This window comes from Chamaea fasciata, unplaced genomic scaffold, assembly GCF_029207755.1.
Source record: "Chamaea fasciata isolate MVZ Bird 193981 ecotype frontalis unplaced genomic scaffold, bChaFas1.0.hap1 SCAF_5, whole genome shotgun sequence".
Taxonomy (NCBI): domain Eukaryota; kingdom Metazoa; phylum Chordata; class Aves; order Passeriformes; family Sylviidae; genus Chamaea; species Chamaea fasciata.
Window position 1 is genome coordinate 30,869,736 of NW_027094090.1, and position 15,182 is coordinate 30,884,917.

General features: G+C 42.2%; 1 protein-coding gene across 1 annotated transcript; it reads right to left on the minus strand.

Moving 5' to 3' along the window:
- Positions 1–1,985: 1,985 nt before the first annotated feature.
- On the minus strand, positions 1,986–11,079 carry AMIGO2 (adhesion molecule with Ig like domain 2). Its single transcript, XM_066184572.1, has 2 exons — positions 10,728–11,079; positions 1,986–4,029 (listed from the first exon to the last, which is right to left on the minus strand). Exon 2 carries the CDS (start codon positions 3,954–3,956, stop codon positions 2,391–2,393), a length of 1,566 nt encoding a protein of 521 aa, XP_066040669.1. The 5' UTR covers positions 3,957–4,029; positions 10,728–11,079; the 3' UTR covers positions 1,986–2,390.
- Positions 11,080–15,182: the final 4,103 nt, after the last annotated feature.

Below are 15,182 nucleotides of genomic sequence, written 5' to 3' on the forward strand. Positions count from 1 at the left end.
TGCCCAATTTGGAACTGACCATCCGCGCTCTTGTGTAAACACTGAAATCTGGGTCAATCAACCTGATGTATGACAACAGAGCATAACATCTGCCCAGAGCTGTAACTGATCTGTACAACTGTCAGCAGAGTATTTGTCTCTCTGCTTCCCACTCTGCCCCACCACCATTTCAGCCCTCTGGCCCTGGGTCACCCATCATCTCCTTGCACAACACAGAGGACATCCACTCACTCACCAAACATACATGTGAAATAGTAGGAAATCATGCAGCTTACTAAAATCTTAAAAAAAAAAAAAGTTTTCGAGAAGGAGACAATGTCAAACCTTTGCCACAGTGACAGATGACTCAACCTGATTTTAGCAAAGACAATCACTGTTTTTCCATCATAATTTATATGTAAAAATATAGATTTTGAGTTACTGCCTATACACAGATGAAAGAGGGAAAGAGCTTAATGAAAGGACACTAACCTGCTTGACAGCAGAAGCTATTTTTAAATTTACACAGATAAATATACAAATGAAAGACCCAAACTTCTGATCATCTTCCTCTCCTCAATATTTATTACCCTCTACTTAGAAAAATAATTTCCATTTTCCATTTCCCTGAATATCTGAGTTCATATCTCCAGCTTTTTTATAATTCCACATACTTTGTACACAATACAGAGACACTCTTTCCTGAGCTAATCTGTTTGCCAGATAGCTTGTCTTCAAGCAATTAGCAAAAGGATTTCTCCATAGCAAATAGCTTTGGCTCAGCCAGATATAAGCTTTAGCATGTTGACACGCCTCTCAAAATAAATCACAAAAAATGGCAAGTGGCTGTTGCAGTAATCTTCTTGAAAAGAAATTATAGTTGCCATACCACGTAGCCCTTTGATTCTGATTTAGTTTATCCTTTACTCTTTCAGCATATTCCCCCAAAACAGAATGAGACAGACATGCTCCATTTACTTGTCTCTGGTAAGTTGTAATTACTTGAGAAACTCCTTTGAAGTTGCTACTTATCAATGTGAGGAAGATTGGAAAAGTCCAGCCCAGCCCCAAGGTAAGCAAGCTTAATTAAAAAAAAAAAAAAAGGCAAAAAAAAGAGCAAAAAGCATATATAACAGAAAAAGAAAAAGCAAATAGAACAGAATGCTTGCTATAATACATGCTTCATGCAACCTATATTGCATAACCAGTTCAGGTCAGTGTTACCAGACTCATGAACTTTGTGATACACGCAAAAAAGAAAGCAGTACATTCAAGACAAGGGCCAAGTCGAGGTAAAACCTGTGTCTTCTGAATTTAGACTGTGTAAAGTCTTTAATATTTTCATGAGTTTGTCCAAATATTTCATTTCCCCTTTTAAGAAAAAAACAACAACTTAGGAAGTAAACTTAATAAGGCTGTGGACACCATGTGCCACTGAAAAAAATAACTGAAATATTTCCCTGATTTCACAATTATCTTTGAAGAGAAGTCACTCACCCCTAAGATGAAGCAGGGGCCCTGGTGATGGTGGTAGATTTGTGTACCATGTGATGCCAAACATACAGTGAGCAGTGAAGGTTAAGACAACTGGTTATAATCAATCCAATTATCACAGCTTAATTAGTTACTGCTGATTTGTGTAAGTCCTCATGCCTGACAACTTTCATTTTCTGACTGAGGCAACTGCAAAGGTAGCATGTTAACTTCTACCTGTTTTCATTGCATGAAACATTTATAAAAAAATATAAGCACATTTCACAAGTAATCTCATGACTACATTTTGAATAAAATTATTATAATGCCCCTCATTTAATATTTTCAAGCAATTATTTGCAAATACATTATCAGTTGAAGGCCACAAACATTTACGCAGTGCTGCTAGGCGTTCCAGTGGCAAATTTAATCCTTTTGTGCCAAGCAGTCCAAGAAAAATCATGACTTTTTTCCTGCAGTGATTTTATGTAAAGATTTTATGAGCCTGTGAAAGGAATTACAGAAAGTCTGGACATTTTTCTCCCTAAGTTGCTTCTGTGCACACTTCAGAAGAGCTGAGTTATCAGCCTGACTGGGTGTTGCATAGGGGTCAGCCCCTGCCTCTGCAGAGTCAGCTGTATGCTCTGAAAGTGTCTCTAAACATACACGAGAAATTGCTGTGTATGGACGAGAGAGTAAGACCAAGGCTAAGCTTGCATTAAAAAACATTCACAATAATGACAAGCTGTTTGCTTTTCCCAAACGAGGTGCTGGTGTTGCACAGCCTGTAAAGAGAAGAGACGCAGATCAAGGACTGGCAAAACATACCTTTTTTTTTTAAAACATTTTAACTCTTTTTATTTGTTTGTCCTGATGGTTTGCTACAGGCAAAGGAGGTATTCAGAAATGAACTGCACGATACAAACACAGGCAGCAAACTAAGCTGGCGGCATGAAAGGTGTATCTGAGAACACAGAGTTGACAGAGTCAGAGTCAGACTTTGTTCGAGTAGTTTTTAAGATGCTCTCTGTAATGACACTGTCATTAGGAAAAAGTTTTACTTTCCCATTCTGACTCTGTTTTGGTTCGTGCACGGGTTCCAGGAACACCACCCGTTTACCAGTGCTAGCCTTCTTCTCGTCAGCTGGCAGCTCTTGTGGCAGTGCGGAATTCAGTATGGATGGGTGGGCACTGCTTTGGTTCAGCTTCCTCTTCTTCTTTTTTGCCTTACATTGACACGGGCAGGGGGTCAGATAAAGATACAGCAGCACTAAAATAATACTGGCCACACATGCAGCAAGGGTGGTAAAAGCTGTATTAAATGCCTCATGAGCATGGGACCTGTTCACTGTGAAATTGCTAACATTTATTCTGACCTCTATGGTTTCATTTAATAGTCTTTTCTTATTTATTGCAATGCAGAAATACAGCCCTGAGTTCTCTAGCTGGGCATCTGTTATCTCCAGGCTGCCATTAGGAAACACCTTGAAGTTATCGGTCTCCCTGTCTGGCTCCAGCAATCTATTGTCTGGACTAACCCAAACAAACTGTGTGCCCGTGCCACTGATTCTGCTGTCACAGTGTACAATCAGCCTGTCACCAACCTGGGCATCGTGAATAAACCCAAAGGCTTGGAAAGAGCTGTTGACGGTACTTTCAGAGCAATTCATAACGCTGTCGTGCAGTAAAGGCAGTTTATTATGACCTCTTGGGTCTGACTGCAACAAACAGCTGTACTCATTTTTGAAGTCCACTACTGAGCTGAAATGCCTTTGATACCAGAAGATTAGCATGGAGTGCAAGACACAGTCACAATAGAATGGGTTGCCATGAAGATAAATTCCACTAAGTTGTTTGGCTGGCACTGAACTCAGGCGCTGAATAGGCATCGTCTGGATATGATTAAAGGAGATGTCCAGCAACACAAGGTCTGTCAGTTTATGTTTTCCAACATATAAGTCCAGTGGGAAATGAGAGACCAAGTTGTAGCTTAGGTACAGTTTCTGTAATTTGTACAATCCTCCAAAGGCTAAAGACTCAATCTGTGTTATTTGATTGTTGTACAGCAGGAGAACCTCCAGTGCCTTTAGCTCCTGAAACACAGGACTGCCCAGTGTTTTCAGGCTGTTGGATGACAAGTCCAGATACTTCAGATTCGGAATTGTGGAAAAGCTTCCAGTGCTAATGCTGCTAATGCTATTATGATTGACTATTAAAGTGTTCAGTTTCTCAGACAGCACTGGGACCCATTCAGGCTCCAAAATCCCAATTCTGTTATAACTCAGATCCAGCCTTTTCATGCATTTATAAAGATTTCCTGGCACTCGAGTGAGGTTCTTATTTGTGCAGCTTACAATATCACTGGCACAGATGCAGGCTGCCGGACACATCCCCGGGGCACTGCCACACACGCTCACGGTGAAGAGCAAGAGGCATGCGAGTCCTTTGCAGTTCACTTTAAAAACTCCAGGTCGAGTAGGAAGTGTCCGCCAGTTTAAAGGCATTGTCACTGTCTTTTAGCTGTCTCCCGGTGCTCCTTGCCACAGATTACTTGTGCAGTTAGCTTTGCACTCGTTGCTGTCAAAAGAAGGATACAGAGGTACAGCACGTTAACATTTACCATTCATACTCTGCCTGATTTCCTATGCCTTTTGAAAAATATAGGGAATTAATTAATCCTTTGGGTTTCATACAATTAACAGTAAAATCTAGTTCTAAGGTGATGTAAACTTAATGCTGGTTTCATGTAAGCAAGAAATTCTGCATTCATGTGTCAATATATATACTGTAGATACAGTATTTTCTGTCTTCAAAAAGAATGCAACTGTTCTTCAGTCTTGGACACAGCAATGCAATTTCTGAGAGTTCATTTAAATAAATTGGAAATGTTTCTCTGTAGAGCATGACTTGGCAATGGCATCCCCTACCTGTTTCCAAACCAACACAGATAGAATTCCCAGAAGGAGCAAGAAAAAACCTCATCCTAAAATTTTTTTTCTTGTCTTGTGGGAAGTAGTTACAACATGCTTTTCTTTACAACCAGAAAATGTCACACGTTTTCAAGCAAAGAATTTTCTCAGCCTGTCTAGCTCTAAATGTCATATGAATTTCTTTCCTATAAAAAAAAAAATCAGTGACTTATGGTTCAGGTAGCAACAGCCTATTTTGAAAGTTATTAAAGTTGTTCAATAACGATACTTTGTAATCTGCTTCTACCTTTGCCAACATAAGTAATGGGGAAGAAATCTGTGTCTAGTGCTAACCTCAGGCACAAGTTTTGGGAACATTCAGTTAGAATGAGTCAGCTGTTTTTCAAAATTTAGTAAAGGAAAAAAAAATTGCTCATATGTAGATAAGAAAAACCCCAAGGATACTATTTTCTGAGAATATTTTAGAGCCAGTATTGTTTTAAACAGGGATGCAAGATTTGGCACAGTAGTGATTCTGTGCTAAGAGATACGCTTTTTGCCATCTTCTGAGAAAATGTACACATACATAGCAGAGGAATAAACATTTCTGCTCATTTTTGCTCTCCCTGGTACCTGCTTAGATTTTGTCAGTAAATTCACAGGTGAGTTCACCTGCACTGATTACCGTCATCCCTTCAGAGTTCAGATGAGGTATTCAGCCCCCACATTATTATCTAAACTCATTTCTCCAATCTCACCCATCAGTTTGAAGCAGTATTTTAGCAGGACAAACCCTGCAATGTCTGCTCTGTGCAGCTGAGAGTGGCTATGGCCAGGAACCTGTGGACAGTGGGATGAGGAGAAAGAAGAAGCCTCAGATAGAAAGGAGAATAAAAGAATAAATTGTATTCTCTAATGTTGCAAGATGGATGAAGAAAAGATGAGCCTTGAGGGCAAAAAAATTACAATCGAGACCTAAATGGTGGACGGCAGCAGGGCAGAGGGATAGTGAAAGAAGGGGAGAGAGAAGGGTAAGAGACACACAGGGAAGAAAGCGCAAAACCAGGGGAGGTGCATGCTAATGGAACATCATCACTGTTACTAAAGAAACTGAGGAGGAGGTAGTCTGAGGATGTAAAAGTCAGTTAAGGCATATGAGACTGGAAATGCAGATGAGAAGGGTGTAAAGAAAAAGAAGAGGACAGAAGACAAACAGCAGAAACAGAAGACAAACAAGAGTTTCAGGAGGTAAACCTTGGAGAACACCTCTCCAGAGAAATAACATCTGTTACTCAAGAACCTAAGATTACTAATGCAATTAATTTATATATTCCAAAAGCAAAAAAAAAAAAAAAATAAATCACTCCTCCTCAGTTCTTTATTTCCCTCTTCTGTAACCCTCTGCCAATCTGGCAGGCTGCTGTCTTCTGCTGACAAATCTACTCTTAAGTCAAGTGGTAGAAGATGTGCTATGAAACTAACGAGCTGAACCTTCCAATGACCCGTTAAAAGAAAAAATATGAAGGCAGCATGCATGGGAGAATGGAACATTTCACCTTTTACAAGAACTTATATATACATTGGTTTTGTTGGCATTCAAAAAACAAACAAACAAACCAACCAAAAAAAACCCCCAAACATTAAGAGAGTTGCAAGACTGCCAAGTCAAATGCTCAAAAGTAGTGTCAGAATTACATTTTTCTTTCCATTTTTGATTTTATATACAGTCCTTGGTTCCATGATTGCTCAATTTTCCCCCTAAAACCTTTCCCGACACTGTGCAGAGGTTCTGAGGAAGGACTGGGAAAAGAATGGGTGTTTACATTAAGAGCTTGATAAATCCTTATCCCTGAGAACTGCAGCTGTCCTAGCCTTTGCCACAGAACTCCTGTGAAATCGGGCAAACTATGTGAACTGGTGAGCATTACAAAATAATGAAAACAATAAGGAACCTCTGCATGTTAAATTTGGAATGGACTGATCTGAGGAAGTGCTGAGATGAGAGTCAAAATGCTGTGACTCCGTCTGGCACTTCTGATTGCATAGGGATCCCTTGTTTATACAAGGGATATACTAACACGACTTTAGCTATAGAAATATTGTAAAAATAAAATTATTGGTTTGAATTAAAGTTTATTATCAGGACTCATAACTTCTTCTAGGCTTTAAAAGCCTCCTGAAGCCTCTTACTGTATGGGGTTTTCAATGCAAAGTTAGCAATCCAGAGAAGTATTTTTTAACCAGTCCTAAACTCCTTATTTAGTTGTTTTTGCCAGTTAGGTAGTCTGCAGCAACAATAGATACAAGTTCTTCTAGAGGGTGAAACCTATGAAGCATTAGAGAAACTGCCATCAAAAATAAGTCTGTACCACAGTGTGAATTTGTATAGCATACAGACATAAGGCACAATGAAAACACACTGGCAGATGAAAAAGGTATTTAGTAATTGCTCATTTAGTTAGTCTACTATATGAAGCAAGGCATCTGAAAACTACATTACCATAAAACCACGCACCTGAAGACTAGATTATAAAGCATCCACAAAACAGGAGACGAACAGTTGCTGCTATGGTTGCCTTTCCCACTAACATGTGAATGCCTGATTCTGCCAGCAATGCAACCTAATTTTTTAACGTAATTGACTTGCAACAAGTGAATGGCACTTAAAAAACTCATCCTCCATGTTGAATGTAACTGTGACCCTGGAGATACTCCAAATGGGACATACTAGATCAATGCTCAGGTTTGTAAGGGTTACCAAATTTAATACACTAGATAACCTTGCATGTTTGCTTCTGTCCATGCCTACAATTACCAGAAACTCCAAACTAGTCTGCAACCAAGTCACATGGGCAGACATCAGTCACTGGTGTATACCAGCATAATACCTCCTAGTTCTAAGGAACAAAACCAGTTCACAAGGGCTGAAAACTCGATTGTCCATTTTCAAAGCTCACTGGAGTTGCAAAATGAAAACTGTTTCAGATAACTTGCCTTCTCTGGCAGGGCAAATCCAAATTATCGATATCCTAAACATACCACAGGACACCCAAGAGTATTTAGAGAGTAGTCTGATGAGCAGAAGCCTTCCTTTCCATGCCCACCTCACAGAATAATGCCTACATTCCCAACAAGCTCTTTGCTCTTTTGGAGAGTAGGACTGTTGAGCTGCAACTTGCTCTTCTCAATCTGTGTTTCCCATATCTTCTGCACAAATTACCCAGGATGTTCTGCAAAGCCAAGCATGTTCAACACAAATATTTATAGGGTATGTGATCATTTGAACTTACTCAAAAAATCTGCATAAACATTTCTGGGTTATAATGCCTTAAGTAGCAAGAAGAACAAAGCCTACAATTAAACCTATATTAAAAAAACCTGGCATTTTGTTCCATCCCAGTAACGCTACTTCAGGTCTTAGAGAAGTCTTATTTCACAAATTTCAATCTTGCATATTTTTTTAAGAGAGATATTGCTATTGAATGCTATCAGCTAACGTGTGCCAACAAACTTTGGCCAAGTACTTCACCATTATTTCTGAATGAGCAGGGTAGATACCTTTTCTGATTTATAGTAAAGTGAAGGGCATGGTTGGGAGTTTTGTTTTTGAATTCCGTTCAAAGAAATAATTTCTTTGTGATGTTAAAGTGCAATTTTTTAAGTTCAGTGCCAAAAACACATTACTCCCTGAGATGATTCATCTGAACAGTAATGGTGCACATGCTTCATAAATGTTCAAAAAGAAAGGAGGGACATATCCTAGGGATATGCTAGCATAGGGAAAATCCTCTGCGGTCAGAAATTGACTACAGCAAAACTGACTACAACCAATCACATTCTAGAGAAGCTAAGGATTTGGTTCTTGGTTTTGATCTTTTTAATGTGTATATTTGTTGTTGTTTTTGTTTATTTCTGAGGCGGTTGTTTGTTTGTTTTTTGTTTTTAAAAGTAAGGAGTGCCTAGACTTGCTTATGGAAAAGAGAACTGTCAGGCAACATACAGTCTCACCATCAATTATCATTTGAAGATCAACTAATGTCCTAAACACTCTTTTCTCTAGGCTCTCTCTCCCACTAATATGACATTAATAATATCTACACCAGTTTTCTCATCCTCTGTAAGTACCTTCAGGCTTATTGCTCTTTCTCCAACAGAACCTGTACTCCAAACTACCTCTCACAGATCACTTGAGACTTTGCTAAAATATCCTTATTTAGCACATCTCTTAATCGAAGCAGTGAATTGGACTGGAGGTCAAAATTCACCTGAATGATTTTGCAAACACTACTATTAGTCTTTGCACTGTTAAAAAAAATCCTATTGGTACATGTTATTCCTACTGTAAAGCATTTTTCTGTGTATTGGTGATGCAAATAATCCCACATCTGGCTGTTACTTTCTGCACAGTGAAAATGCAAGTATTTGCACACAACCCTGTTGCCTGCTGTGCTGCTGCAGGAATAGTGTTGAGGCCCTAGAGAGATCAAGCATTCAAAAAACATTAAAGACCTTCGTTCATCCTCCAGAAGGTTCAGACCATTTCTACATGCCCCTACCCCTTCCCTTGCACCACATCTCCTGTGACTGTCTTCTCTTGAGTCTCGCCCCAGTCTCACCAGCCCACAAGACATTAATACATCTCTGCACCTCTCATTGACTTCCAATGTCCACACAGGTTCTCTCCTCCTATACCAGTCCACATATCAGATGAATTAGGGCTGTGCTCGTCAATTATAACATGAAATACAAAAATTATGGCTCAGGTGTTTGTTTTCTCACAGCCCTATTTTTTTTGTAGCATGACATTTGACAAAGTTTCCTCATGAACTCAGAAGCAAAAGTGATTTTTAGAATGAGGTTTTATTGAATTTTAACAACAATATTATACAAGTATAATTATTCATGGTTTTAGTCCCAACTTTATGAATCCTGTTCAAGTACATGATGCAGCCATTAATTACATATAGAATAATGGCAACCTATGCAATTAGTATTTTAAAAAAACTACATTTTAAAGATCTGCATAAGCTTGTATTCCTTGTGTGTGTGATACTGTCAGAGGAAATATTCATACAGCAGCCACGTTCCCTCAGTCTCCAGGCTCTACTCTGCCTTTATCACTCCTGAGTGGAAAAGGCACTCTGCATCAAATCTTCCTGACAGCTGTGCTGAGCATCTCTGAGTCACCAGATACAGATTACCCAAACATCGTAATCCACGAGATTTAGTGACATGATGGATTGAACAGCAGACTGTTGGTGAGCTACATCTGGGAGATGTCTTGATCCATTGGACTAAATCCCTGAACTGGGATAAACTGTGCTTGGTGCAGGACCTAACAGTGATGAAAAAATGGCTTTACATCATACTTGCAGCAAGCTGATCCTGAGATCAGCAAGGCAAATGGAGTGTTCTCTCCGGCCAGCATCTGGCCAGACCTCAACTGTGCTGAATTAGAGATTAATTTGTCCTAGTAACCTTAGCCAGATAAAACTATCACCTCCCACTAATCCCTCACTAAAGATTGAATTTCCTTGAAAAGAGATCTTTTTCTTAAAACACTGTAACTCGCTTGTCTTAAAGAAAACCGAGACACAGAAGAGCAAGTGGGTGACGTGCAACAGAGCCTCAGCTGGACTAATCAACAGTCTCTTTACAGCAGTACCAGCTACGTGAAGTCAACATCTCTGCAGCTCTCATCCCTCTGAGAGAGTAGAAGGGACATTTGCATCAGTGAAACAACAAATTCATCCCTTTTGCAATGTGACTTTGTAAATCAAGCTGCAATCAAGCTTCAACCTCGCAAGTTACTCCAGTTGCTAAGGAGATCAGCAAATAATTAAGAAAAATTAAATGATAAGTGGCAGTGCCTATTACAGCATCAGTAACCAGTCTTCAAGCAATATCAGATCTTACGAAAGTTTAGTTGCCCAGCGAAGGATCCTCACCGCCTCCAAAAATTTATCTGAGGGCTAAACTTCACAGGAACCCCCTTAACATACGATTTTGGGGGGGTGTTCTGCTAGTCTCACGGCGGGGACTGTCCGCTGCAGCCCCAGATTTCTACCGGGAGTCGGCGGAGGGCAAAGTTTCGGCGACCCCGGCGACCGAGCAGGCTAAACCGGCATCGGACCGGGGGCACCCACAAGCATCCGAGGGGTCTCTGACCGATTCCCCGGGCAGGCGCGGCCACTGTCGCCGTTCCGTGGAGGAGGCAGGGACCGGCTCGCCCCCGCCCGCGGCCGGGCTGCGCTCGCCTCCGGCGGCCCTTCTCAGCCCCGTCTCCTGCCCCTCCGGACCCTGCCCCCCGTCATACCCCGGCCACCGGGGGGATGTCTGCTCCGTCACCCCACCGGGCAGCGTTACCTGGAGCTTCCGATGGCCGCTTCATGTCCGGGGAGCGCGATGCCGGCCCCGCCGCCGCCTCCAGCCCCTGCCCCGCATGCTGCGCTTCGCCGGGCTCCGGGGAAGTTGCGGGACGCCGGGAGCGCGGCAGCGGCTCCGCTGCGCTCCCCCGCGGACGCAGGCAGTGCTGCCCGCTGCCCCCGGGAACGGAGCTGAGGCCCGGAGCTCGGCACCGGCCGCGGGTGAGGAGGGAACGCAGGAGACTCTCACTCACAGCGGCGACACAGCGGGTTTTTATGCCCTCCTGCCTACGCCCTCCCTGCCTCCCGCGCCGCGCTGCAGCCGACCCGACCCCACGCCGCTCGCCCCGACGTCCTCCCGGGAGCTCCCGCGGCAGCGGGACCGAGCCGTCGGTGCCCGGGGGAGGAGCGCACCGCTGCCCCCGCTCCGCCCCTCGCCGCCGGGGGCTGCCGCCGCTCCGCCCCGCTCCGGCCCCGCTCCTCACCCGCCGCTGCCCCCGCCGGCAGCGGAGAGGCTCCGCTGCTCGGGTGGGCTCTGCCCCTGCCTCTGCTGCACACCAGCCCGGCCCGCCTGCAGCTGCTCGACGCCCGGACCGGGGGGCAGAGAGCCCGGGGAAAAGATCTCCCTTTTCGGGAGGGCGCAGCCGAAGACACGGTTCCTCGTTAAAAATGCATCAGAACTCCCCGTGTGCGGAGATGGAACCGCGGGGGGTTCGTAAGGCGCGGGTAAATGTAAAAGGCTTTGTGTTAGCTCTAGAAATCGTCCTCGGTTAATTAAATGGTCAAACCCCAAGGAAGCTTCGTAGTAAACTAGGCTTTGATCAGAGCAGAGGAGTCTAGCAAATGATAAAAGGCATTAGCTAAAATTAATTGCCATGTACAGGTATTCTCTTGACAATGGAATCTGTAGGAAAACTGCTGCAATTCAAATTGAGAAGCGTGACCAGATCATGAAGAGGCAAAGGTGCAGCTGGGAGCCAAAGACCACGTTTACTTCCGTTGAACACCGATTTTAACCCCGCCCGGCCAAGTTTCTCACGACTTTGCATTCATAATTTAGAGTACCCTACATTGAGAGATTAAAACTGAACACGGGCTGCTTTAGCAAATAACAGACATCGTGGATTTTTTGTCGTCCAGACATACAGTTATAGAACAGTTCTCAGCAATGGGCTTGCATATTATAACTGCTGCAAATCACCCTTTTCCTTTAAGGGCACATAGAAAAGTGGTTTTTAATATGAGGGTTCGTGGCTACATATAAAGCTAAAAGGCTCCTTGTCGTAGAATTCACCCTACAGGAAAAACGAAAATTCTTTAGTACGTTACAAGGTATATGTTAAAGATCAGATTCAATATGGGTCACAGCCTGGTGAGATATAAGTGATTCTGCTATTGATTTAAAAGACTTTTTAAGCACCACCTTATCATAAAAAATCAGCTTTTCATTCACCATTCTTATTTTGTGCTGAATTTCTATGCATTTAGGCTGTACTGCACTGAAGTAATTTTAATCCTGAGGTTATCAATTGAACACTGCTTTGTTTCAAACTCTCCATTGGAATATTCATTTGTTTGAAGAAGCTTATTGTCTTCATTTAGACTAAACCATTCAACTTTCCTGATGACTTTGATACTACAAAATACTGGGTGATATTTAAGTTAATCACATTACCACTACAGTCTGAGGAAGAGGGTAATCACTTTTGTAGTCTTCCTTCACATTACCACTACAGTCTGAGGAAGAGGGTAATCACTTTTGTAGTCTTCCTTCCTCTGCTTTCAAAACTAAAAATGTTGAGCCTGAATTCTTCCTAAAGACTTACGGAATGAAAATTCCTTCTGTGTTAGCCAATGGAGTAGCTGTCCATTTATGAGTTTTGTGCACATTTTGATTGAAGTAAACTGCTTTTAAAATACTCAGAATTTTTGTTGCAGCTTGTTCAGACCTCAGTAAGTGTGGAGGACTGGTAGGTGCAAAGTGCCAGTACTGCTTGTAGCTAAGATATTTAGATTCCAGCCATGAGATCTGGACATAGTAATAATTGCTCAGGGGAAGGCAGGATCCAGATCAAAGTGAAGTCCAATACTTAATGCAATTAGAATTTTGATTTCCAGTTTTATTTTTCTCGCTAATACTGACTGGGATCTGCTTTTTATATTGGAGATCTCAGGGCCCAGATGCTCAAAAAATTGATGGGAGTTGTGATCATCCTTTCATGAGCTGCTCAACTTACAGAGAGAGGCCACCTGCCAATAAGCAGACTTTGCAGAGAAATCATGATCAAGGGATGTATTGAACGGTCTGAAAGGAGTTCAGGACCACAGGATTCTTGTAAGTCTGGAAACAGCTAATTGTAAGCCCAACAATTCTTCGTTCCCACTGAATGCTGACAAATTTGAACGTGGCATGATGCAATCTAACTCTTTGTGCTATTTCACAACATAAAGGTGCTTTTGTCACTTGCTACATACTAAATTAGAAGGAAGATTGCTTTTTAAAATCTAATTTGGATGAGAACATTTGGTATTTATCTTTCCTCTACCAAATGGCACTGATGTGAAAACAGTACCTCTCCAAAATCTTTGTTGATCATACATGGGCACAAGCTGTGTGAAGCTGACAGTACATTAATTAGGATGTGAAACCTCTCTTTTGATAGTCTTTACAAATGTAAGGTTTCTGGCATCACCAATAGAGATTCATATTGCAGAGAATTGCTGATAGCTGTCTTCTCCTTTCAAAACCATCAGGATCCTGCCTGTGTTTCCCTGCCCCTGCACCAAGCTATCTATTGGAGTGGAAGCTTTTCAGTGCTTGTTTTCACATCCTGTGCAGTGCCAGACAGACTGATGGGGCTTGAAAGGTCTTTTAATAACAATATTTACAATGTCATCTTGAAAGCCCCCACAAGTACAGAAATGCCTCTAGTATCTTCAGTATTAAGTTTCTTTATTAAAACTGCAAATTTATTACAGTTATATAATGAAATTGATCATTAAAAAACTTTTCCAAAAGCCATTTGGCTGCAGGGAATTTACAATACCTTCAGGAACAAGCAATGTAACTACTGAGCTAGAGATTAACTAGAAGGCGGGGGGTACAGAAAGAAAGGAATATCCTCCTTCTCTCCTCTTACACTCTGCATCTGGCAAGGGCATGATTTTTCTGCCATAGCGCTCATGCAGGAATAAAGATTTCCAGACTCCAGTTTAAGTCCTGGTTACGTACAATATAGCCGTTAGATATCACAAAGTAATAAGTGTCAGAGTGTCGTATTCCTTTTTTTTTTTTTTTTTTTTTTTTTTTTTTTTTTTTTTTTTTTTTTTTTTGTGATTCCCCTCTCTTCATCCTGAATTAATTCTCTTTCAGTGCAAGTCCAGTCTGGGAGTTAAGGTACTTCAGTGAGCTGGAGGAGGTGGCCTGCAGTCCCTCTGCATGAACTCTGAGCCCCCACAAGAAGGGGGGCAAGTTGCACCAGGACTTCAACACGGATTTATGAGTACCTGAGGGGAGTCCACTTCTCCCAGCTGGCACAAATATTTTCAGTAAAGTCTATACCAGTTTGACACCAAGCAAACCTGTGGGCCGTGGACCCTGTCTGGACTTCATTGTGGGACACAGGCACACATGCTTGGTCCTGTCAAGGCTCTAACACTTTTGGCATGCCTGGAAGCAGAACATGTCCTTTGCCCTGTCTGTGTGACTCTGGGAATCCTGCAATGCCTCAGGGGATGGAGGGAACAAAAAGAAGGTCTGGCAGGGATGAAGGTTGAACCCTGTGGCAGACAGGTCTGGCTGAGATGGAGTTCATTTTCCCCATGGCAGCCTCACAGTGCTGGTCTTTGGTGGCTGGAGAGGTGTTGATAACACACCAGTGCTTTGTCTACAAACTGAGCAGTGCTGGCACAGCATTAGCCCTGTCTCTCAGCATTTCCCCTCTCCATGAGTAGGCTGGGGGTGGGCAAGATCCTAGGAGGGGACACAACTAGGCCAGCTGATTTAACTGAAGGGATATTCCATACCATATGGTGTCAGCTCAGATGTAAAAGCTAATAAAAGGAGGAGAGGTGGGGGACTTTCATTATTTACAGTGTTTGCTTTCCTGAGCCATTGCTACATGGGCTGCAGCCCTGCTTCCTGGCAGTGGCCTGACATTGCTTGCTGGTGGGAAGTACAGAATAAAATTATTGGTTTTTCTCTTTGTTAATGTGCATGCAAACTTTCACCTTTTTTTTTTTTTTTTTTTCCTTTTTTTTTTTTTTTTTTTTTTTTTTTTTTTAGTAAATTGCCTGGTATCAGCCTATGAGTTGTTTTCCATCTTATTTTCTCACCCTGATTAGTTGGGAAGGGGGAGTGATAGATGGTGGGTACCTGGCATCCAGCCGAGGTGAAGCCACCAAAAATGATGATGGTAAGGTGGAGTTCCTATGGGTAAGGATCAGGGGGAAGGCT